At 37.4% G+C, this 26596-nt stretch overlaps 1 protein-coding gene and 1 pseudogene across 3 annotated transcripts in view; one reads left to right on the forward strand and one right to left on the reverse strand.

Moving 5' to 3' along the window:
* The window catches only part of TM9SF3 (transmembrane 9 superfamily member 3), a 71713-nt gene that overhangs the window by 21848 nt on the left and 23269 nt on the right, over window positions 1-26596 (forward strand). For 2 of the 3 annotated variants that reach the window (XM_021943532.2, XM_003904060.5), the window contains exons 3-9: window positions 487-609; window positions 4577-4737; window positions 6973-7050; window positions 13691-13822; window positions 15430-15596; window positions 18828-18922; window positions 22626-22756. In XM_021943532.2, the coding sequence (XP_021799224.1) occupies window positions 487-609; window positions 4577-4737; window positions 6973-7050; window positions 13691-13822; window positions 15430-15596; window positions 18828-18922; window positions 22626-22756 (887 nt within the window). Of the gene's footprint in view, window positions 1-486; window positions 610-3648; window positions 4461-4576; window positions 4738-6972; window positions 7051-13690; window positions 13823-15429; window positions 15597-18827; window positions 18923-22625; window positions 22757-26596 lie in introns of those variants that run through there. The other variant, XM_031652159.1, reaches the window with a different exon arrangement.
* LOC108580435 lies at window positions 5792-6527 on the reverse strand (annotated as a pseudogene).

Genomic DNA, 26596 nt, shown 5'->3' on the forward strand with positions numbered 1-26596 from the left:
TAGAATCTGTGACTTCTAGTAACTTGTCTTTCCAAGAATGTTAAAATCAGTGTTTATCTCAGAGAGATCTTATAGCTAGAAATGGTTATCTCTGTTTATGATCATATTCTTGAGCTTTTGTATATATTAAATACAAACTTTGTTATGTGTTTAAGCTTTTTTTGTTTTTAAAATCAATTTATTTTAAAGTTACTTTAAATTTTCTTGTATAATTTTCTTTATATAAAGGGATGATTTCTTCACTTAGGTAATGTTTGAAAATAAAGATGATTGAAATTTTTTCATTATAAAAAGTCGTAAAGATACACAAAAAAAGGGAGGAATAGTACACTGAACCCCCACATATTTGTCACTCAGATTCAACTATTGTGAATAGAAGTTTTAACTTTAGAAAATGTTGGCTTTTTTCTTGTTTTTTTTTTTTTTTTTTAAATGTAACTATTTTGCAAACTAGTGGGGCTAATTTGCAATTTTTATTTTATGCAGATGATGTGATGCCAGCCACTTACTGTGAAATTGATTTAGATAAAGAAAAGAGAGATGCATTTGTATATGCCATAAAAAATCACTACTGGTACCAGATGTACATAGATGATTTACCAATATGGGGTAAGTATTGTATGTTGTATTTAAGATTTGGGAAAATTTGCATAATCAGAATTTATGTAAAGACTCTGTTAAGGTGATTGTATACTGGATCATGATGTAAATGTGTTTTCACTGTTTTTTACAGAATGATTTTAATACCAGTTTTATGGTCACCTGTTGAAGAATTTTTGACATTGCCATGCCTTACATGAAACTTGCCTAAAATGTAACTTTTATATAGTATAACATGTCAGATTCAAGAATGAAAAAGTGCTTAGAACAATCTAAAAAATTTTTCTGCTTCCATTTTTTTCATATCTTATTTTAATTTGTTTTTTTAAATACAATTAAAGGGACTAATAGGATTTTGAAGTTTCATTCTGTCTTTTTCTCATGTTGGTACTGTGGTAGTATATTTTCTTGGTATGATAGTTTCTTGAATGGCTTATTTTGCCAGTTCCTATGTTATTTGCCATAACTCTTCAATTTAAAAAATGTTTATGTTTTTGCTCTTGTTTATCCATATTAGTAGAGAAGAACTATGGCATAGTTAATGCCAATTTATGAATAATCCAAAATCATTTATGTTGGACTTGATTAAATTATTTATAATGCAAAGTACAGCCCACTGTCATGGCCAGTATGTTTGATCACATCTTTGTCTAATTGTTTCTTTCTTTTGTCTCTGGAAATCTGCTGTTATGTATAATGAATGTTTCTTCTAATTCTTAAAATGGTTAGCAGATTACTGTTGTCATGAGCAGTAAACTATCAGAGTCTGAACATACCAGATCAGAGTTTAATATCATACTAAGATGAAATTTATAAGACAGTTAATGTCAAGAGATAATTATATGCCTCATCATTACTGTGTTGCATGTTAATTAGGTATATGTAGTAAGCATTTCATGTAAATGACTGCAGTTACTATTATGGTAACACAGACATTTCTTTGATCAGCTCTGACAGTGATAGGAAGGTGTTCTGAATATTCACTAGATTTTTCTGAGCCTGTAGTTCAGGGAATCCCATTGATTTGGGCTTCCTTCATTTTTGAGAAAACAGGTTTCTTCCCTGTTGTCTTCCCTTGTTTAGAGGTTTGTGCAGTGATGCCATCATAGCTTATTGTAGCCTTGAACTCTTGGGCTTAAGTGATCCTTCTCCCTTGGTCTCCTGAGCAGCGGGGACTACAGGTGCACACCACCACGCCTGGCTCTGTGTGTGTGTGTGTGTGTGTGTGTTTGTAGAGACAAGGTGTCTTGCTTTATTACCTAAACTAATCTCGAACTTCTGGCTTCAAGCAATCCTCATGCCTCAGCCTCCTGAAGTTCTGGGATTATAAGCATAAGCCATCATGCTTTGGATTTTTTCAGTTATAGCTGTGGGGCTCGTTAGCAACAGTGGCAACTGCTTTCCTGTGTTAAATTTATTATAGCCCTGGGATTTTAGAATATGCCCTGTTTGGGGAAATAATTTTGGATGTCCTTGAATGTCTGAACCATGGGGAATCCTTATCAGGAAAAAAAAACAAAACAAACTTTGTATCTGACTTTTCATGGGGTAAAGGTTTCAGAGTCTTTTAAAAGCCTCTTAGAGAGTAGCTTCTTACTTGATATAATTATGTCTTTACCCCCAAAGTCTGGTTTTCAGAGTAGATAGATAAATAAACCTTTATGAAATTCATTATTGTCTGGGCGCGGTGGCCCATGCCTATAATCCCAGCACTTTGGGAGGTCAACGCGGGTGGATCACTTGGGGCCAGGAGTTCGAGACCACCATGGCCAGCCTGGCGAAACCCTGTCTCTACTAAAAATACAAAAAATTTAGCTGTGCATGGCGGTGCACACCGATAGTCCCAGCTACTTCGGAGGCCAAGGCACAAGAATTGTTTGAACCCAGCGGGTGGAGGTTGCAGTGAGCCAAGATTGCACCCTTGCATTCTATCCAGCCTGGGCAACAGAGTGATACTCTGTCTCAAAATAATAATAATAATAATAATTAATTAATTAGCAGGATTTCATGCTGGGTGTGTTGGCTCATGTGTGTAATACTAGCACTTTGAGAAGCCAAGGCCAGGAGTTTAAGACTAGCCTGGGCAGCATAACGAGATTCGTCTCTACAAAAAATAAAACATTTACCCAGGCATGGTGGCACTTGCCTGTAGTCCTAACTACTCTGGAGGCTGAGGTGGGAGGATTGTTTGAGCCCAGGAGTTTGAGACTGCGGTGAGGTATGATTGTGTCACTACACTGCAGCCTGGGTGACAGAGTGAGACCTTGTTTCAATAAACAATAAAGATAAAAGAAGGATTTCATTATCCCCCTACAGTCCCAAGCAAAACAAAACTATACTTCTTGAATTTGTACCAGTTAGAATCACTTTGGTTAATAAATAGTATTTTATAAGAAATGATTATGTTTTTCCTTAATACTTACTAAAGCATAGGGGGAAGGCCCTAAGGAGTAACTTACAGAGCATAAAGCTATTGGGAACTGTTTAGGCTTGGGTGGGGAGCATTGGACAAATAACTGGCAGTCTGAGGGCATGAGAGATGTATCTGCAGCTACCACCTATAATATTTCCCTAACATTGTGGATCTTTTTTTTCCAATATCCCAAATTGTGATTGAAGTGATAATTTTAAACTGCATCCTTATTGCCATTTATTTTCAGCGTTCCTTTTATTTTGCTGATTTCCCAGGGACAGATCCAGTAGCTGAGGTATGAAAAGGAGACATGTGTGGGGCACGGTGGCTCACGCCTGTAATCCCAGCACTTTGGGAGGCCGAGGCGGGTGGATCACGAGGTCAGGAGATTGAGACCATCCTGGCTAACATGGTGAAACCCTGTCTCTACTGAAAACGCAAAAAAAAAAAAAAATTAGCCGGGCATGGCAGCGGGCGCCTGTAGTCCCAGCTACTCGGGAGGGTGAGGCAGAAGAATGGCGTGAACCCGGGAGGCGGAGCTTGCAGTGAGCCGAGATCGCGCCACTGCACTCCAGCCTGGGCGACTGAGCCAGACTCCGTCTCGAAAAAAAAAGAAAAAAAAAAAGAAAAGGAGACATGTTAAGTTTTGGTACTATATATACACATGTGTACATCTTACTGGGAATGGGTAGATCATAGGTTATTAGAGAAAGTACTAGACTAGGGATCTGGAAACCTTGATTTTAATTTTGGTTTGACCACTAGTAGCTGGGTAACCTTGGCAGATGGTGATGTAAGCACTTCCCTGAAATTTTGAGATATTAGGGAGTTGTATTATTCCACTCTAACACCACTATAAAGAAGTACTTAAGACTATGTAATTTAAAAAGAGAAGAGGTTTAATTGGCTCAAGGCTCTGCAGGCTATAATGGAAGCATAGCGGCATCTGCTCAGCTTCTGGGGAGACCTCAGGAAACTTACAATCATGGCGGAAGGTGAAGGGGAAGCCAAGAGTGGCCAGGAGTAGGAGGGAGAGAGGACGGAGGTGCCACATGCTTTTAAACATTAGATCCCAGGAGAACTCACTATCGCAATGACAGCACCAAGTAGGGGTGATGTCAAACCATGAGAAGATGCCCCTGTGATTTAATCACCTCCCACCAGGCTCCACCTCCAGCATTGGGGATTACATTTCAGCATGAGATTTGAGTGGGGATGCAGATCCAAACCCTATCAGTAGTATACATATATAAGGTGATAATTGTTACAATGAAAATGATACTAATGACAAAGCATGAACTTTGGGAATCAAATTAGTGTTTGGTTATGCTGAGTTGTTTATCACTTTTTCACTGTAGTATGACCATGACGTGTGTTTGCTGAGTAGTTAATGAAGAGTAGAAGTCCAGTTTGCACTTTTGCCTTATTCTAACCATGAAGAATAATGGTAATATTGCTTTTTTATTAAGAAAGAAAAAAAACAAACGTAATGAGCCTTTAGCTTCTAGGATATTTTAAATATTAAGTGGTATTACCTTGCATAAAGTATTTTTTCTTTTTTAGGTATTGTTGGTGAGGCTGATGAAAATGGAGAAGATTACTATCTTTGGACCTACAAAAAACTTGAAATAGGTTTTAATGGAAATCGAATTGTTGATGTTAATCTAACTAGTGAAGGAAAGGTGAAACTGGTTCCGAATACTAAAATCCAGATGTCATATTCAGTAAGTATTCAAATAGTTTAATGTAAGAAGTAGTGTTTGTGACCTAATGTCAACAATTTGTGGCTTTGAGCTTTAGTAGATGAATATGTAGCTTGAAATGGGATGCAACAGAATATTATTAAAACTATATTTTCTCAGTGTATCTAAGTAAGCCTCCTAAAAGCAAATTGAGGATTTGCTTCAGGTCTGTAGTATTAGATACCAGTTATGCCTTTGCAGGACCTAAACCTTTTGGTACAGTCAAGTTTACTGTTGTAACTGGGTAATTAGACTAACCCAGTCATGTATTTTTATGGTTATGTTTTTAGATTGCAGTACTTCATGTTGTTTCCCTTTCCTTGGTTTGCAGATAGAAGTGATGCTGTATTGAAAGTTGCTGGATAGATAGTTTATCATGGTTTGCTCTGTCAGTTGGAATAATATACTCCTGCACAGTGAGAGCTTGTCAGAGCCTTTTAGCAACTGTCAGGCTATTTCTGTTCTCTTAGGCTTAAAAATAGTGGAAATGAGAGAGAAATTCAGTGTAGATAGACTTTCTGCCAGTCATTGCCTCGTAACTGGAATGAGTCCATTGCTAATAGTCAGTTTTGAAAGTTTTTCAAGCTTTGTGCATATGTACCTGATGCAAATAATCCTTGTATAACTGAACTTAATGAAGAAATTTTATAGTTGTAATTAAAGTAATGCAGTCTAAAAATAAAGATGTACAGAATCTTTTTTATTATTATTATTCGTTCAAATATTTATTGAGCAGCTAAGGAGATACAAAGGTGATCCAGAACATGGTCAGAGGTGAGGCAGATGCACAAGTAATAGAAAGCAAAGGGCAAGGTTCACTGAATCACAGCAGTCAGAAGGAAGTGCTTTAGGGAACCAAGAGTGAGATTGTTTCCAGCCTGAAGAGGCATCCGTGGCAAATCAGAAAAGGGGATTGAGATTAAAATAGAAGACTTCACTCTGGATTGTTGATGATACTCAGTATGGACTATATTTGTTTCTCCTTTTCCTTTCTCACCATCTTTGGGCTTAATTTACCAGTAGTGCCCAGGACTGTTCAATGCACTTTTTCTATACTTGCATGCATTTTTGCTTTAATGTCTTCTACAGAACTAGGTCCTTTTGGTGTTTTAGGAGGTTTTTTTTTCCTGTTTTTGAAGGATTTTTGTCCTTTTGATCTTGGTGTTGATGATTTTGAGTCTTTTCCATTCTGATTTGACTTTTGTGCATTTATGGCTGGATTGTCTTGTGTAGATTTCTTCACTGGTGCTTTTTCTTCAATTTCCCCATCATCAAAATCATTATCATAATCATCTTCATCAACAGCAAGTTTTACTTTTTTCTGTAGAACCTTGCTACCACCTCCAGGGACAGATCGCTTTCCAGATACCCTTAAGAGTTTCACCTCCTCCTCTTTATCTTCTGATTCTGCATCTTCCTCCACAGCTACTAAGTGCTGTCCACTAATTCGCACTGGCCCTGAACCACACTTCAACCATAAGAGCACTGGTGGTGTGATTTCAAAGCTTCCAAGGGAAACTGTTGGCAGTACAGACATTTTCAAAGTCGCCAGTGTTACTTTAATTGGACTGCCTTTGTAATTCATTGCCTCTGCTTCAACAATGTGCAGCCCTTTGCATCAGCCCCTAAACTGACTGTTCTTAAAGATAATTGATGCTCATTTTCATCATTATCCACCTTAAAGTGATAATCTTTGTTGGCCTTTAGTTCACAACCGAAAAGATAGTTTTGGGGCCTCAGGGACACATGTCTGTGTCCATCGAATCTTCCATGGGGTGGCAGCACACAGGTGGGAGAGAAGGCAGACAGAGATAAATGACTTCTGCTCAAGAGAACAGCTGCGCAGGACAGAATCACACCAGGCAGATGTATAGATTCTTATTTTAATTGATTTAGACACTTGTGATAATGAGCTTATACTAATTCAGTTCATGTCACATTTATCAGGTCATAATATGTAAGTCAACGAAAGTAAACAGTCCCTTGAGAACTGAAATGACCCCTCTAAGGAAAGTTGTTAAGTTTTGTCAATAAACAGAAAAGTTGATTAGTTTTATCATAACTGTTTCCATTTCTCATGTTGTAAGTAACTTTCCTCCATTTCTCTAGTGAATTTTAATTCTTGGTGTGTGTAAATAGTTCTGTATTTTGCTCAGAGTTCTGTCATCAGATTATTTGTTTACTGGCCTTTATTTTCAAATGAAAAATTTTTTTCAGGTAAAATGGAAAAAGTCAGATGTAAAATTTGAAGATCGATTTGACAAATACCTTGATCCATCCTTTTTCCAACATCGGGTAGGTAAATAGTGTAATTTAAGACGTTGAATATGTACACCAATTCGTTTAACAAACATTGAGCATCTGTCATTTGCAGGGCACTGTGTTGAGGATGGTGGATTAAAAGATTTAGCTAATAGTGATTTAAAGCATGAGCTTGAAATCGTAAGGGTGATAGGGAGTTTTAGAGGAGCAATAAAAAAACTTCCTTCTTTGTGCTTGTGGTTTAAACCAATTAAGAGATATACAAAGAAGAATATAACATATGGGAAGCCAAAATATCACTAATAAGGTGAATATTAGGTGACTGCATTGCAGAATGGATAGCGCATTGGACTTCTAATAGGGTGAGTAGTGGAGAATGTGGCTTATATCTGTGATCAAGTGGGCTTCTTACTACTGAAACTCAGAATTAGACTTAACACACTCAGAGTATATTGTAGGCTTCCCTACATGGGCACTTGCCCTTATACAACTTACGGTGTGAGAAGGAACAGAATGTGCGCATCAGAAGGAGGTAATGAGAGAGTGGATTGAGATCAGGAATTTTTGCTTGTGGAAATCCATCCATGTAGAAAGAAACGTCAAGAATGGGAAGAAATGCCCCCCGCCCCCACTTCTCCCAGCCCCCACTGACAGATACTCGCTGAATTTTAGTTCATGAAGCCAGTGACATTAGTGTTGGTTTTGTACAGGTAGTTTTGATTCTTTATAGCAAAAATCACACTTTGTTTTGGTGGTTTCCTCCTCAAGGATGGAGATAAAAAGACAGGGCATAAGAGGATATATCTGTTCTTCTGACTTTCTTCCTGAATTGCTGCTTCTTTGTTTTGATCTAATCTTTTGGACTAGAATTTTAAAGTTTATTAATCACCTATTTTTGAGATGGTCCGTAAGTTTTTGTTGTCTCAGATTTACATATTACTGTTAGGTTCCATTCTTAGACTTTACTGGAACCTATCACTATTTCTGATCTTCCTCAGAGTTCAAAGATTTTAACAATTAAGCTATTTGGGATTTAGTCTTTTTGAGACAGTCTTGCTCTGTCCCCTGGGCTGGAGTGCAGTGGCGTGATCTCATCCCACTGCAACGTCGGCCTCCTGGGTTCAAGCGATTCTCCTGCCTCAGCCTCCCGAGTAGCTGGGATTACAGGCACGCACTACCACGCCTGGCTAATTTTTGTATTTTTTTAGTAGAGATGGGGTTTCACTGTGTTAGTCAGGCTGGTCTTGAGCTCCTGACCTCAAATGATCCACCTGCCTTGGCCTCCCAAAGTGCTGACATTACAGGCGTGAGCCACTGCGCCCTGCCTGGACTGTTTTTACTGAAGGATTTAGCATATTACTCTTGGAGCTAAAATTTTCTCCCCTACCTCAATCCCCACCTCAACTCCACCTGCTATGTGTTCTCCTCAAGTATAATGCTCAGGCAATCCTGAGGGTATGGATGCAGATAATTTCAAGATTTAGATAACATTTGAGGATATGAAGGCTCTTAACTGGCACTCCCTACTGGAACTCTTAGGTCTGCCTTGTTTCTAGCCCCACTGGGCATTGACAACTTAGGGGAAAGACTGCCTTTTAGTATTTTCACTATAGAGCAGTATACTGTATTTATTATTTCAACACATTAATTGAGCACCTGCTATCTGCCAAGCACTGTATTAGGTAAGTAGGGATACATTAGAAAATAAAGGCAAAGATCTATACCCTCTAGGAACTTATGTTTTAGTCGAGGAGATGTGAAATAAATACAATAAGTAAAACACACTGTATTCAAAGAGAAGTGTGTCAAAAAAGAAAAAGTAGACAGCAGAACAAGAGTACCGGGGGTCGGGTAAGTTACAGTTTTATATTCTGTAGTCAAGGTAAGCCTCTGAAATGGACTGTTGAGCAAAAGCTTGAAGGAGTTGAAGGAAATAAAAAATGTGGGTAATGTGGGTATTTAGGGGATAGAGTATTCCAGGCAGAGGCAACACCATTGAAAAGCCTATTAAAGGGAAGATATGCTTATTGTGGTTTGAGGACCTGAAAGAAGATGAAGTCAGAGAGGTAGCAGGAGCCAGATCATCCATGGTCATTTTAAGGACTTTGGATTTTACTCTTGAGTGCAAAGGGGGCTGGGGAGCACTGTAGTGTTTTCAGCAGGGGGGCAACAAATCTGACTTTTGTTTTAAAAGGATCAGATTATTATGTGGGTTCAGGAAGTCAAGGGTAGAAGCAGGGAGAACAGTGGAGAGGCTGATACAGCAATCCAGGTAAGAGGTAAGGTAACTCAGATCAGGGTGGTAGCAGGGTAGGTGATGAAAAGATGTTAGATTGTGAGTGTATTTTGAAGTTAAAGCCGGAGGCATTTCCTGATTGATAGGAAGGTGAAGAAGAGTTGAGACAAACTCTAGGGTTTTTAGTCTGAGTGGAGCTGACATCCCTGGGGATGTATTTGGAGGAGATTTAGAGGGGAAGGTTAGGGTATGGTTTGGGACATGTTAGTTTTGGTGTGTCTGTATGATATCCAAATGGAAATATTGAGCTTCAAATTGGATATATCAGTCCTGGAGTTCAGGAGAGAGGTCTGGGCTAGGGATACAAATTTTGCAGTAATTGGCATATAGATCATATTTGTAGCTATGAGACTGAATGTAATAATTGGTAAGGAAGGGAAATGTAGGGAGAGAAGAGTACCAAGGACTAAGCCCTGGGTACAGTACTAAGAGTTTAGGAAGAACAGGGGAGTTCAGTTAAGGGCTTTGGGAGGAAAAAAAGAATGCATGGTGTTCTGAATGCCGAGAGAAGAAAGTGTATCGTGGAGGATCGAGAGACGAGTCCTGAATTTTTGCTGATGGGTCAAGTAAGATGAGCACTGAAAAGTGACTGTTGGATTAACCTGGAGTCATTGGTGAACTTGACAAGAATTTTGGTATAATGATGGGGCATTCAGAATCTGAACAGAGCTTCTGTAAGAGAGAATGGGAGGAGAGGAATTGGAGACAGCAAGTATGGACTTGTGAGGAGCTTGGCTGCTAAAGGGAGCAAAGAAATGGTGCAGTAGCCAGTGTAGAAAATGGAATTAGGAAATTTTTCTTTTTCTTTTTTTTTTAAGATGTAAGAAAAACATTGTATGCTGATGGGGTTCAGTGGAGGTTGCAAAACTGGCAGTGCAGGAGAAAAAGGAGAGAAATACTGCATCGTTTTCCTTAAGTAGAAGGAGAGGATATGATGTGCAAGTATAGGGATTGCTTCTAATACGGTGACTAACAGCACAGGCAAAGGAGCTAGAGCTGAATTCAAACTCTGATGCTTTGCTGCATACTATTACCTTGGTTAAATGATTCGGTCCTTAAGCTTCTGTTCCCTTAATAGTGAAGCAAGGATTATAGTACCTTGCAGAGCTGTTGGAGAATTTCACGTTGATATAAAGCACCCAGTTCAGTGTTTGGCACATAGCAGGTAAGAGGTAGTATTGTTGGTATAGTTATTTATCTCCAGTTGTGTTCTAAAATTTATGACAAATTGAGGGTGCAGCTTCAGGATTAGTAACACTAGAGGGTGCTGGCATGCAGCAATTAGTAGGGTTAGTAAACGTCTTTGTGACATCAGGTTTCTTTATTTTTAAGAAGTATTTTCCCTGGTATAATAATTTCACAATTATACAACATCTCATAATTTTTAGAATAAAGGAATGTTATAAAATTTCAGGTTATTATTACATTATAATAGATTAGTATATATCTTAGATTAGAAAATAGAGCTTTTGTTAGAAATTTCAACGTTTAATGTGTGTCTAATTTGTATAGTTACTAGTAATTATATAAAACTTAAAAAATTTGATAAATTGACTAAAAGAAGGTATGTGTCATTTTTCTTTCCCTTTCGAGCTTTTCTGGGTTAACATCTCAGGGTGGGAGCAAAATAAAATCTTTGGAAAATCATAGACTGCTTTTATGAACCTTAAATGATACTTTTACAATAAACTAGATTTATATAATCTTTTTTGAGCAAACATTTCAAAAAACAATGCATTTCTTGATTCCTTTATAATTTCACTAGATTACTCAATAAATTGTTGAATGAAGTAAGGAATAATTTTCTGAAGAGGCTGTCTCCTGTTTTTCAAGAAGAGCTGTAGAGTTTATCCCGTCCCTGAAATCTCAGGGTGGGTAGCAGAGCCAGGACTGCCCTTCAGCTTCATGCACATATTCAGCACGTTAGTCCAAGTTAACATATGTCCTAATCATACACAGCAATACATATGTATGTACCTGTAGAATTTTAGAGCAGGAGGATATCTGTGAAGAACTGGAATATGTAGATAAGAGGTTTCATGGAGGGAAAGGTGCTTGTGTTGGAATATAAAGACTGGGTAGAATTTGCTAAGGGGAGTAGAAATAGATCCCATGTGAGAAGAAATTATGAGAAAAATGCAGAGGTGGAAGTGAGTATGCTGTGCTTGTGGGTTCTTGAAGAGGAATAAGCCTTATTGGAATATAGCATATAATGGAAAGAAAAGCTGACTAGATAAGGTGAGATGGCCATATTACAGGGAGTATAGAATGTTGGAGAAAGTAGCTTAGATTTGATATAAGAGAAATAGGGTATACAACTCTAAGTTTTATAATAGTGGAGTGATATATGAACATGCTTTGGAAAGATTTCCTTGATAGCTTTTTACAGGATAGATAGGAAGGGGAGAGACCAACAAACAGGCCAACTAGGAGGCCATTAGTGCTATCAAGGTATGAGGTGACGGCATGGGAATGAAGCAGAATGGATAGATACAAGTCATTTTGAAAAAAGAATGCTTAATAATACTTATGAAGAATTAAGGAGAAGGAAGAGCCAGAGATAATTGTAAAATTTCAAAGCCAAATGTTAGTACCATTAGCAGAAGTTAGAGAATCAGAAACAAGTATTATATGTGAGGTGGAAGATTATGAGTGTACTTTAGGGCAGTCTGAGTCTGACATTCCAGAAAGACATTCAAGTGGAAATTATTGTAGTTACCAAAAACCTGAAACATGAGGGTGAAAGAAGACTAGTGATTTGGGGTGGGATGGGAGGTGGGGGAGAGGGTGTTATCATCATCATTGGAATGCTGGTTAAAAGTTCTGAGAACCTAAAGAAGTCACAGCAGAGTACTAAGACTGGAGCTTTTGGAGAAGTTCACAAAGGATGGGAGGAGCCAGCATGGAAGATGAAAGAGGAGAAGCAGCAGTGAAGTAGGATGCTTTCCTGACAAGGAAAGGTCAGATGTGGCAGAGAGATCAAGGAGAGTGAGGCAGATAATTGGCCGCTGAATCTGTTTAGAAGTTCATTGCAGGCCTTTGAGAGAAATTTTGTGGGACAAAAGTGAGATTGTATTGTGTTTTGGAGGAAGTGAGGGAAGAACTGGAACATGTCTCCTTTGAAAAGTATTGACATTGAAAGGATCGGGAGGTGAGAAGATGAAAAGAATGAGGGACAAAAGATGAAGCAAACACTTCAGAAGAGAATAATAGCAATAACAATAACTTTTAGATTTTATTTAGTGTTTATGATGTGCCAGGCTTACCTTTGTTGTTTAAACTTTATGACAACCCCAGGGAGTAGACATCATTGTAGATAAGGACCTTTGGAGATTGCTGATGCTGGTGAAAGGTGGAGGGGTTGGGATGCAAAATGAGAGGAGAAAAAGACACCTCAAAATGTGGATGTGGAAAGATTGTGTCATGATGGATAGTAGAAGACAGAATTAGCTTCAAGGGAAGGCAGGAGAAAGGATGGTATTGGGGCCTTGAAGAGAGGAGAGAAATTTGGGCACTATCCCTAAAGATCTTTTGGGAATTAAAATGTAAATAAAGAAATAATTGGGCAGTGCCACAGACCTAGTTCAAATCAGATGTGCTACATTTTGAGTAGTACCTTGTGACTATGAACCAGAATCTAGATGTAATATTGTAACAAATGTGTGGATAAAATCAAAGCCAAGTGCTTCAAGAACATTGAGGAACTAAAGGATGCCTCAATATTCTATGTAACATGGGTTTGGAAAGGGCTGCATAATGATAGTGATAGGGTGAGGATGAACTAACCTGGAGCAAGTGAAGCAAATCATTCAGAATGGTAACCTAAGTCCATGGCAGCCAACTATAATGGTTTAGTCTTAGTATTTTAAGGAGGTTTTCAGATTGTTCAGTTAGAGAGAAGGGAACTAACATTTACTGAGCATCTAAGGTGCCATGCTTTATATATACATTATTAAACCCCACAAAGCAATGACAAGATAAGTATTATCTCCTCCATTTTCCAGATGAGAAAACTGCAGTCACATTAGCCGGAAATTGGCTATGTTTTACTCCAGAGCCCATGTTTTTTCCATATAATGCTGAATAGTATAGGTTATCTGGCCAATTGTACTTTTTTTTTTAAACAATAACTTTGATTTTGAAAATTTATATAAATGGTAGCTTGTTTTCAACATATGGGAGCTTATTGTAAAGAAAACCAATCCCCTTAGCATAATAAATACTCATCCTCAAAGTGTCTTAAATTTGGATTTTTGTCTAAAAGATTTAATTAAAGACTTTTTTTTTCTTTGCATTAACATCCAGTTGTCCTTGTGGAACCTATGAATTTTGGGCTGGTATTGCAGGTTGGTAACATTTTATTTTCTGTTATTTTAGATTCATTGGTTTTCAATTTTCAATTCCTTCATGATGGTGATCTTCTTGGTGGGCTTAGTTTCAATGATTTTAATGAGAACATTAAGAAAAGATTATGCTCGGTACAGCAAAGAGGAAGAAATGGATGATATGGTGAGTAAACATTTACATTATATTTGTAAAAACATTTTAACTGAGTGTTAAGTTTTAAATGTTGGAAGGTAGGTCATAATTTCTTATCGGAAGTCTTGGGGCCAGATGAGTTTCCAGAATTCAGGATTTTTAGAGTTAAGAAAGATATAAAATGCCCAGTGTGCTCTGTAACCATGCCCTGTAATCAAATAATACTATTATTTTTTTCAGCAAAACATATGAACATTCACCCGAAGTGGGATAAATAAATAGTGTAACCTCTTGTTAGTTCAAGCCAAGTTTTGCCACCAAGTAAGAGTATGTCAGACCTAAGAAACAAACTGTTAGTTCTTAGAACTCTTTATTTCAGAATTGCATCTAGGAGGATGTAGACCTGTATTAGTAACTTTCTAATACTGTTAAATATTGCTTAAAATTCAGGGAATGGGTAGAAGGATTAATTTATGTTTAGTTTAGTGGGTTCAGAGGAAAGATTTGTTTTCTAAGTTCTTTCACTAAGTTAGAGAACAAAAAGCGTGTTATATGGAGTGCTAGCTAATGGACATTCCATATAGGTAAACTGTATCATTAAATAGGAAATTTGTCTTAAGAGACAGGCTGGAGTGTGGTGGTGTGATCATAGCTCACTGTAACTTCAAACTCAAGAGCTCAAGTGATCGTGCCGCCTCAGCCTCCTGAGTAGCTAGGACTACAGGAACAAGCCCCCACCCCTGGCTATTTTTTTATTTATTGTAGAGATAATTTCACTATGCTGCCCAGGTTGGTCCTGAGCTCCTGGCCTCAAGCAATCCTCCAGCGTTGGCCTCCCAAAGTGCTGGGATTATAGGTGTGAGCCACTGTGCCTGGCTTGGGAAATAGTTTAAAATTTTAAATTTTAATATACTAGGGTATATTGTGAAGTATCAAAGGGTTGATAAAGCATTTGGTGCCTCTTAACTGTATCTGATTAGGATTCTCCCCACCACAACAGATTACCTTGAGGGACTGCTATTCCTTAGTAAATATTGTTTTAGAAGCAAGCTGTGTTAGAAACTGTTTAAGGAACACTTGCTTACTAAGGTTGCAAAGTAAAAATTGAATTCTTTTTAAAAAAATGCTATATAGACTCTTAAATAAAAACATTCATATCGAATATTTCCCCCAAATGTTTTCTTAGATTCTAGGTGCTAAAGGACGTTTCTGCATTCTTAGGGCATCTAGTACTGGTTTTGATATTCTTCTCTTTCGCTGTCCACCTAGCCCCTGATTGTATATGAGGTACAGCTATGAGGTGAATGGCAAGAAAGTGTCTGATAGTGACATTAAGAGAGTCAGTGCACTGTTCTCCCAATTTGACCATTTCTTTTTGTTACTAAACCTTTTCTTTTTCCATTATTTGAGATTCTCTGAGCGCAACCAGAAGTCAACTTCCTGAACCTCAGCATTTTAACATTGTTATTAAGGCAGTGATCATTTTAAGTTTGGAATATATTTTCTCAATATTTTGAATTTCTTTAAGTAGCTATAAATTTGGAGGGAGGAAACTTACAACTGTGATTTTTACCTATTTACTATGTTTTAGTTTGATTCTGAATGATTTGCTTTTCTCTCTATATATTTGTATATAGGATAGAGACCTAGGAGATGAATATGGATGGAAACAGGTGCATGGAGATGTATTTAGACCATCAAGTCACCCACTGATATTTTCCTCTCTCATTGGTTCTGGATGTCAGATATTTGCTGTGTCTCTCATCGTTATTATTGTTGCAATGATAGAAGATTTATATACTGAGTAAGTGCCTACACTTAACTTTATTATGTCTTTATTCTTGAATAGTTTTAATACTGGAATCTTTTAAGTCCATCATAATTAAATCGTTACTTATTTCCTTTATCTTACAATTTATGATAAATATCATAAATGCAGACAGACAAATTAAATAATGAACAGTAATCTGTATTTTTCTGTTACATGCCAAAACTTACTAGCATTACTGAACATTGTGGTTTGTTATAAAGGTTATATGTTCCATTAAAGATACAAACAGAGGTTACTTTCAATTCATAGCTGTTTGACAAAGTAAATAGGCATTTTTTTTTAAAGTTGAAGATCCAATTAGAGCTTCATCATAAGTACAAGAATTTCAGTTACTAAGTTACTTCATATTTACCTTGAGAACTGGAAAACATCAGAGTAGAAGAAAGCACTGTAAATAATAGTAAAAAGAGTGATTAAAAAGTCACATAAGGTTAGAAAAATAATTGATGACTTCTTTAGAAAAGAACTCCTGGTTCAGTATGCATCCTATCTTGACACGATTTTTGGTAATTCTTTCTTCACAAACAAAACCATTTGTAAGAAATTCTCAATTTTAGGTCTTTGAATTATGTGAAAAAGTTATACATTCACAGAAGATCTCAGGTCCCTATTCAGTGCTCAAAGCCACAACCTCTATGAAGCAAACACATTCTGGTGCCTGGGTGGTAGCGATTATAATTCAGGCATTTTCAGGTGCTGCCTCATGAAGTCCTCAATCAGAATGACACTTTTCTCTAGTTATATTTCATGCCTCTACTTTAGTTCATAATGCATTCTTTCTTCTATATGCCTGGCATTTGGTGGGCAAGCAATAAATCCTTGCTGAAAGAATGGCTCTTTAGTTGCATATTAAATATTTAACTGTATACTAAATATTTGTTTCCTCTACTAGATAGTAAGTTCCTTGAGAGTAAAGATCAGGTCATAACTTACCTTTGAATTCTCAAAGTACCTACTTAAGGAGCTTTGCATGTGGAAGGTATTCAGTCAATGCTTGTTGAACTGAAATGAATATGTGTTAACCAACAAAGCTATTTCTCTATAGTGTTGGTTGTATTTCTTTAACCTTTTTAATTCATTTACCACATGAGCTTTAAAATAACCCAAATCTAACTTCAGAGTTCTGGTGAGTAGTTCATATTTTCGGGTATAATGTATTTCAGATAAACTGGACCCTAAATACAAGAAAACATTTCAAATCTACCAAGAAGTCGTGCTTTACATTAAACACTGGATTAAGTTAATCACTATTGAATTGACACTGGCTGTACTTTCACAGTCTTATGAGCCACTAGAAGATAATCTCTTCTAGAATCCAAGTTTTTGCCGCTTCCTTTTCAAAATGTTAGTGTTACAATTTGGCAACTCATTTTTTTTTTTTTAATGCAGAAGCTCTTCTACTTAGAGACCTTCAACTTTTATAAATAAGAAACCACTCACTAATGTATAATATTAGCAGGCAAGTCATGCATTGTTATTTTAGCCTATAATTACTGTAAGTGGTTGTTCTGTGTTGTGTTTATTTGCAGTGAATGTAATTCATTACTTACATAAGAACTAAAGCATTAAAGATTTATTATTATATAATAGTGGCCAAGTTACTGAGGTTTCACTTTAGGTATTTCATGCACATTTGATCCCTTAATCTTCACGTCAACCCTGGGAAGGAACTATTCTATTTCTATTCTACAGACCAGGAAACTAAAGCTCAGAGAAATAATCTGAGATCAATGAGCACCCTTTATTAGTAAAGAGTGTTAGTGAGCTGGGATTGGAACCTAGGCAATCTTATTCCAGAACTCTTTTCTTAATTTGCTATGTTACGGAAATGAAAATAGAGATAATAATACAAAGTGGTGAGAAAATGAAAAATTTGCACACAAAATTGGGATAAATCACTTGAATAGGAATGATTCTAGAGGATAAAGAGCAGATAATGTAACGTAAAAATTACTTTGCCTCTGTGGTCACTATAGCAATCAGAGGAAAACTATTTTGAGGGTAAAAGGTAGAGGATCAGTATCAATGTGGGTGCCTGTTACAGTGTGATATTGAGAAGGCATAGAGTTTGAGAAGGTGAAGAGTAAGTTTGTTAGTGCTGCTGCTGCTGCAGCTACTCTGAAACTTTTCAGCGGAGAATGGTAAGGCTGTGGCACGTGTAGGCTAAACACTTCTTCAGGTGTTCCCCTTGTTCCATCTTAGAGAGATGAGTAAGGAGGACTGTTACCTCCCTCAGCAGATTTTTCAGTGTAGATAAAAATGGTTTATTTGAGGGACAGGGGGAGGGAATGCCCATAGAATATTTGTGAACAAAGAAATAGACTTTTTAAAATAGACTTTTTAAAAATCATATGTCTGATTTTAATTTTTAAATTTTAATTTTTATTTTTTTGAGGTGGAGTCTTGCTCTGTCATCCAGGAGGGAGAGCAGCGATGCGCTCTTGGCTTGCTATCACCTCTGCCTCCCAGGTTCAAGCAGTTCTCCTGCCTCAGCCTCTTGAGTAGCTGGAATTACAGGCACCTGCCACCACACATGGCTAATTTTTGTATTTTTAGTTGAGGCGGGGTTGTGCCATGTTGGCCAGGCTGGTTTCAAACTCCTGACCTCATGTGATCTGCCTACCTTGGTCTTCCAAAGTGCTGGGATTACAGGTGTAAGCCACTGTGCCCGGCCTAAAAATCATTTTCAGCAGTATGAGGGAAACAGAGAAAGTCTCAGTGTTATTCCATCTAAAATAATAGTATTTAATATAGATGATACTACTATTTTATTTCTGTTTGCAGGCAAGAATCATAAGCAGTTGAATTAAGTTATGAAACAGACGATTCTAGTCATTTTTTTTAACAGATGAACATCTTGTTCCATATTATGGGGTTGGTTTACAGGGTCACAGAACAGTTTTAGTGTCAGCTTCTAGTATTTTTGCCAAATAAATGTGAAATACTTGCTTAGAATATATCAAAACATTTAACTGCGGTTAAAAAAATTAGCATCAGCCAGGTATCATGTAAATGCAGTTTTAACTACAAATTCATTCACTATAGAGAATCTTTTGAGTTTTATTTGTAGTCCAGGTTGTGATATTTTTGTGTTTCTGTTAAAGTTATCTTTAAAATTAAACTAATATTAATATAATAGACTGTATGATGTTTTCTTTAGATTGTTGGTTTTAATTTATCTTTTTTTTTTTTTTGCCTTTTTAGGAGGGGATCAATGCTCAGTACAGCCATATTTGTCTATGCTGCTACGTCTCCAGTGAATGGTTATTTTGGAGGAAGTCTGTATGCTAGACAAGGAGGTAAACTTAGGAATTCTCACTTCATGTTGTTAATTATAGATGCTAATATTTTACTATGAGATTTTGTTGGTTCGTTTGTTTTGAGAGAGTCTCACTCCATCTCCCAGGCTGGAGTGCAGTGGCGCAATCTCTGCTCACCGCAACCTCCATCTCCTGGGTTCAAGCGATTCTCATGCCTCAGCCTCCTGAGTAGCTTGGAATTACAGGTGTGTGCCACCATGCCCAGCTAATTTTTGTATTTTCAGTAGAGACGAGATTTCACCATGGTAGTCAGGCTGCTATGAAACTCCTGACCTCAAGTGATTCGGCCTCCCAAAGTGCCTGGTCTACTGTGAGGTATTTACATTTAAAATGGGCAGAACAGCCGTTGTAAAATTCTTTGTTATCTCATTTCGCATAATTTCTACCAAACCTATTGTGTGTTCTATCTTGCTTTTGTGGAATTCTCGCATTTTATTTCCTAAAATTGTGAATAATTAGTAGATAATCTCCCTTGTGCACCATGTAATTTGCCCTGATGAACGTGTAGGAGAGTGCATTTAAGTTATTGATACTATTTGCTTTGAGGTGCCTGGCTCTAGATGTGCTCCATGTGATGCATCTACACAGAAAAAAAGCTTTATAGATGAGTATAAAGGCGTGTGTAATGGCCTGTGGGTAAAGTTTCTGGACAATGGAAAGAGAATAGAAAGGAAAGTTATGTATTTCTGTTGACTGTTAGTGTTTATCAAAGGACCCTTTGCAAATATTTCTGCTATTCTTTGTCACAGTCTTTTGCTAAGAGCACTTTGTCTTAAATATCCTATTGCTCCTTTAATACTATTACCTGAAATTGATGGAACTAATAACACGATAGTACAAGGATATTGCTCCTTGGTGTTTTTTTCTGCAATGGCATTCAGGGGTCTTTAAATTCTCTTGTATTCCCTGCAGTAGTCTGAGGTCAGAAAAGTACAAAAATTGGTAGATGTGCATATTTTAGTTTATGAATGAAGTAGTGTTGAAATACCTTAAAATTATATTTCGTTTTCCACAGCCCATCTTAAGCAGTGTCAGTAATAGGGGATCCTGCCTTCTTTTCGTAGACTGGGCACATTTACAGGTTATAGGAAATCAGAGCGTAGGATTATTTAAAATTCTCTCAGGATATCTTGGTTTACCATTGCTTTTTTATTAATCTTCTTGACTTAATGTGACCTGTACCTTCAGTATAATTATTTGGATTGACTGAGGGAGTATCATTATGGGTTCCTGACTATTTTAGGTATATGTTCAGTCTCTAAATTCGACTTGTGGGTATGGGAAATGAGTCCTATCATAAAAGACCACATCCTAAGGAAATAAGGATGCATGAGGCAACTTTTAATTTGAATTTGACCTGGAAACTAGTTAGGCTAAAATTTTAGTTTATGACTCTCAAAATAGTCTCCACAGCAGAAACAGATTTATTTAAAACAGGAAATTTATTTAAAGTTGGACATAAATTTGTTTTTAGTCTGATTACAAGTTAAGAACACCCAGCCCAACTTTCCTTTACTACACTTATTCTTGAAAGCTGACAGAGTTCAGGCTCAGGTCTAGGAATATCAAGTCTTACAAAATATAATCTAAAGATTATGTTCTAATTGGTAGTGTCCTGAGGAGATCTGATAGTGTCTTGATATTTTGTCTGATCAAGCCTCAAAAACTTTTAATGCAGAGGTCAACCCAGGGAATCAAGAATTTTTCAGAGTTATCTCAGGATTTGAACTACAGTGAAGCTCAAGGTCTTCACACTGTCCTCAGTGCACTATAGTGCTATAGATCTAGTTTGAAGCCAGTGATATCCAGGACCTTAGCCAGAGACTTCAAGGGTTTGGAGAGCAGTAGAAAGCCCAGCAATGCAGATACTTGGGCTACTGATTGTACCCAGTGGAATGTGTATGGGATTATTTTTGACTGTTAGAAGGAAAGGGAGAAATAGAGAGTTGGATAAGGAGTTTTGTTTATTTGTTTATTTTATTTTATTTTTATTTTTTGCAATGGAGTTTCGCTCTTGTCTCCCAGGCTGGAGTGCAATGGCACGATCTCAGCTCACTGCAACCTCCGCCTCCTGGGTTCAGGCGATTCTCTTGCCTCAGCCTGCTTAGTAGTTAGGATTACAGGCGTGTGTCACCATGCCCAGCTAATTTTTGTGTTTTTAGTAGAGACAGGGTTTCGCCACGTTGGCCAGGCTGGTCTCGAACTCCTGACCTCAGGTGATTCGCTCACCTCAGCCTCCCAAAGTGCTGGGTTTACAGGCGTGAGCCACCATGCCTGGCCACAGTTTTAGTGATACATGTCTGAATCTGAGAAGATAGTGGAAAGTACAGGAAAAAATGCTAGAAAGGTGTTGGAATTAAATAGAATAATACTTTAATTAATCACCACTTTTTTGTGTTGTTCAAATGCTGGATATCAGTTAGAAAGGAGAAGTTCTTGAAACTTACCCAGAAAAGAAATGAAACAGGAGAGAAAGCTCAGAATTAAGGAGTTTTTCTGGAGGAACGTTACGATTTTAGGTAATAATTCTGTAACAGATGTTTTAAAAGAACTTTATATAGCAGAAAACTAAAGTTAGGGTATTGCTTATTTTTCTATGGTACTTTCTATTTGGGTCCCTGTTGTCTATTACTGAGTTGAATTTTGATAGTGATTCAGTGTTTCTAAGCTGTTTGAAGATATTTTCTACCAGTTTTACACTCTGCTGTATTAATTAGAAAGACAGCTCCCTGTTGCTCTTCTGGTCTGTATGAGCACAATTGAAGATTTTTTTTTTTAATTGCGTAGTCAAAAAATTTGTTTCCTTGATTATTTGAATAATAGAAGCTCAATGTCTAGAATTTTGGCAATACACAGAGGTACAGAGAAACAGTAAAACTTATAAATCTGTAGTTCTGATTGCTGAGAGAGAGCTTATGAAACACATTGTTTTTTTTCTTTTCAAACATAGAAATGCTCTTAAGTATATACTTATTTTAGAGCTAAGAACAAACTTAGAGACTATCTAACTCAGAGTTTTTTATTTTTTATTTCACGTTTAATTTTTTTTTTTTCCCTGTCTTAGGGTGCTGAAAAATCATAAGTGGGTTTCTGGTGAAGTTCTTTTTTTTTTTTGACTCACTGGTTTTTAGACTTTTTTCTTCTTTTTAAAGCAGTATAACCTGCTTTTCAAATGAAAGCTTACATGAAACTCCAGTGTGTAAAACTGTTGAAAACGTAATTGTTCTGGTTGAAGCATGGGTAAGGGGATCTGGGATTTTTCTTCACCAGTGACTTCATGGGCATGCCAAGAAGCTCCAGAACTCCAAGGAATAGTTTAAAAGCCCCTTTCTCTTTTTTTTTTTTTTTGGTCAGTTTATTTTAAACCAATAATAAAAACCCCCTTCTAGGCCAACTTGTAGCCTAGAGAGATAGAGTGGCTTATGAAAGTTCACAGCAGTTCAGTGGCAGAGTCAAGATAAAACGTCGGAATATTTACTGCAGGTCATTGCTCTTTTCCAGTGCACCCACTTCAGAAGCTGTGATTTCACTATACATACTTGAAAAGCTGTGGTATTTGTTAGCTATTGTTTTGAAACAATTATTAAGATGTTAAATTTCATGATCTTTATATTAAAATTTCAAACAAATAATTTGGTACTAAATAATTATATTAAACTCTCATAGTTTCCTTTCTTTTCAGGAAGGAGATGGATAAAGCAGATGTTTATTGGGGCATTCCTTATCCCAGCTATGGTGTGTGGCACTGCCTTCTTCATCAATTTCATAGCCATTTATTACCATGCTTCAAGAGCCATTCCTTTTGGAACAATGGTGAGTTGCTTGAATCTTACTTTTAAACTGAAAAAGTATACACATTCTAACTGAGACCTACTGTCCCTCCAAAATACGTCTTATTAGATGTTTTGATAGTTTCAGTCAGTTCCTACCCAGTCCTGGAAAGTTAGATGAGGAAAATACTATTGTTGTTAGCCTCCATAAAATTTTGGTTAAGTTTAAACCTATAGTTGGCTTTTAATTTTTTCTTGATTCTGTAAGCCAGTAAAGTGAAAGGCTGACTTTAAAAGAGAGCACTGGCCAGGTGCGGTGGCTCACGCCTGTAATCCCAGCACTTTGAGAGGCCAAGGCGGGCAGATCATGAGGTCAGGAGATCGAGACCATCCTGGCTAACACAGTGAAACCCTGTCCTTACTAAAAATACAAAAAAAATTAACTGGGCGTGGTGATGGGCACCTGTGGTCCCAGCTACTCAGGAGGCTGAGGCAGGAGAATGGCATGCACCCAGGTGCAGTTTGCAGTGGAGGTTGCAGTGAGCCGAGATCGCGCCACTGCACTCCAGCCTGGGTGACAGAGCCAGACTACATCTCAAAAAAAAAATAAAATAAAACAAACAAACCTCACTAAGCATTTATGTCAATAATATACGTTGCTATAGATGTTAAAATGTGTTCACATATCTTACCTGTAAGCACAGGCTTGGAAATGCTTTGAATTATTTAAATATATTACAACTAGAACACATAAAATGAGTTAACCCACAGTCTCCCAAATCTTGGTGTTACCTTTTTACTAGAAACAGAATTTTAGGCCTAGACTAGAGTGAAGGCTTAATGTACACTTGTGCATACATATTCATACATGTATATGCCAATGCAAGTTGCAGGGTGGTTACTGCTTTTAACAGAGGCCCAATAACTTAGTCACGGTCATACAGACAGTTAATGGTAGAACTGCCACTAGAGCCTACAATCTCTGTTTTAATCTTGTTTGGGTTTTCTTCCTATTATATGGGAGGTAACAAAGAGTTTCACAAAAATTTCAGGTGACTTTGTTTTATAGTCCAATTTTTTTCAAAGACACATTGAATATTATACATTTTTATTAAATCTTTAATACCTTTTAGTTAGGAATATTTTGAAACTTGCTTCAAAATGGAAATTTTTTTTTCAAGCCAAAGTAAGTGATAATGGTCAGAAAAGGGAAAAGTAATTAATTATATCAGACTGGGAAAGAATTTGCTTTATGGTAGTTGCAGGCCATCAGAAAGTACATAGAGTGAGTCAAGTTACTTCTCAGAGATCATCTGCTGAATTGGTTATTTTCATAGTGCTTTAAAAATTAAAATTCTGATTCTGTTAAAATTTTTATCAGAAAGTTTTGAATTTGGTATTGGTGAAAATGGTATTTCAAAGTTACTTTGTCTCGCTAAAATTGTAAATTTTTACCACTTTGTAAATGGAGTTTTAAACGTTAATGTTCAGTGTAATTTGCCTTTAGATAATTTAATAATTACAAATTATTAGAATATAATATTTAAAGTCTGTGCTGAGCCAGAGAAGGTTTATAAAATTGATCTTTAGTGAATAAAAAGACTAACTGTTGGTACTTGGCAGGCTCCTACAATATTATGTTCTTAATTTGCATTCTAATGAAGGAATACTGGGGGAAGGGCATTCCCCTGGCCTCATGTTTTAACCCGATGTGTGCTTTAGGGTCTCCTTTTCTCCGCTTAAGAGTGTGAAAACTTGTTTTGAACACGAACTTGAAGAACTTGAGGTGAATGTTTCACCCAGCTCTTCATTAAGTACTTGAACTACTTAAGTTTGTGGTTTTAGTTGTTTTGACTTGTTGACATTCTGAAGGAAATGATTACATATTCTCATAAACTCAGTGATTCTCAACCCTGGGTACACATAAGAATCACTTGGGGATTTAAAAATTTTAATGCTCAGGGCTTTCTTTTAAGCTAATTAGTCTGTCCTGCTTTAAACCCAATCTGTAGTGTTTACCTGATTCCAGTTCCTGGGATCTGGGGATGGATCTGTTAGCCAAAAGGCTCCCAGACCATAGGTACCAGGTGTCTCAGAAGCCAGGTGTCCCTACTAACTGAATACCCTAATTTGAGAGTCAGAGTCTTCAGATCCTCCTAAGTGCTCTTCCCCAGGCCTTACCTCTTTCTATCCCCCATTCCTTTGATCTCTTGGCTATTGAGCCCTTTTTCTGGGTGATCTTCACTCTAATTCTCTGTTCTATGAAAGTTTCCACAATTGGCCGGGCGTGGTGGCTCACGCCTGTAATTCCAGCACATTGGGAGGCTGAGGCAGGCGGATCACTTGAGGTCAGGAGTTTGAGATCAGCCTGGCCAACATGATGAAACCCCATCTCTACTGAAAATGCAAAAATTAGCCAGGCATGGTAGTGCAGGCCTGTAAACCCAGCTACTCGGGAGGCTGAGGCAGGAGAATCGCTTGATCACTGGAACCCAGGAGGTGGAGGTTGCAGTGAGCCGAGATCACGCCACTGCACTCCAGCCTGGGCGGCAGAGTGAGACTCTGTCTCAAGAAAAAAAAGAAAAATTAGATTGATTTTGGAAAGCTAAAAACTTTTTCTTTTGGGAATTTGTCCAATAATGATTTAGGTGCTATACCCAGAGATTTTGGTCCTGTTAAGAGTTCCTTGGGAATGAGAAAGGATTTGCCAAGATGTTCTGGAAAAGGGTTTTAGACATGAAGTCTTTCTTTCGTGGGCTGTAAATCTCAGATCCTAAATTTTGATCTTATTGTTGGATTCCAAAGGACAAAGAACAAAATTACAGAGTTTTAAAACTCATAGAGGCAAGCTAGCATGGGAACTAATCACCTTTCTTTTCTAGAAAGATTTATAAAATTGGCCGGGCGCAGTGGCTTATGCCTATAATCCCAGCACTTCAGGAGGCCAAGGCGGGTGGATCACCTGAGATCACCATGGCCAACATGGTGAAACCCCGTCTCTACTGAAAATACAAAGATTAGCCAGGTGTGGTGGCGGGCACTTGTAATCCCAGCTACTCGGGAGGCTGAGGCAGGAGAATCGCTTGAACCTGGGAGGCAGAGGTTGCAGTGATCCAAGATTGCGCCACTGCACTCCAGCCTGGGCAACAAGAGCGAGACTCCGTCTCGAAAAAAAAGAAAGATCTATAAAACTAATGTTAGAAAAACTTCATCATCTAAGGTGAGCTGTTCACAAATGCTAAAGCAAGCAAAAGGATTTTATAAAGATATCAAGATCAAAGGCTCATTATGTGGGATCAGTGATATAACAATAAAAAAAGAAAAAAGAATATCTCCATCCCATTCTTCCTCTTTATTTTTCAAATAAAATGTAACCCTCAAACAAAAAAAGTAGGAGGAAAGATCCCCGGTAAGAGAGAAGAGAAGCCTGAGATAAGCAAAGCAGTTGATTGTACAGGAGTACCCAGCCACCTTAGCTGAAAGTCTTGTTCCTCATAAAAATTTTCTTTTAGAGATACTGAGAGATTATATTAAGTAAAGTTTGAGCAACTGTATGAGAGCAAAGGTGCTGTAAAACTGGACAGGCAAATTTACTTTTCCAGGAGGAAAAAGAAGAAAGTGGTTCTACCTTATAAGAGTATTGAGGTATTAGCCATAGTATGTACATCCTATCCTTTAGTAGAAGGTGACAGATATTCTTGTCTCTGACCTATTCAAAAGATTACTAATAACTTAGAGACATGGTGGTCTGCTGATTCAATTGAAAAGGAATGTGAGACTAGGGAAGAAACTAGTAATATAAAATAATGAACTGGTAATATGAAATAATGAAGGCAGCATCTAAAAAGATCTCATCAGACTGAAATGATGTGCCAAACCTAAG

The sequence above is a fragment of the Papio anubis genome, chromosome 11, assembly GCF_008728515.1.
Source record: "Papio anubis isolate 15944 chromosome 11, Panubis1.0, whole genome shotgun sequence".
NCBI lineage: Eukaryota > Metazoa > Chordata > Mammalia > Primates > Cercopithecidae > Papio > Papio anubis.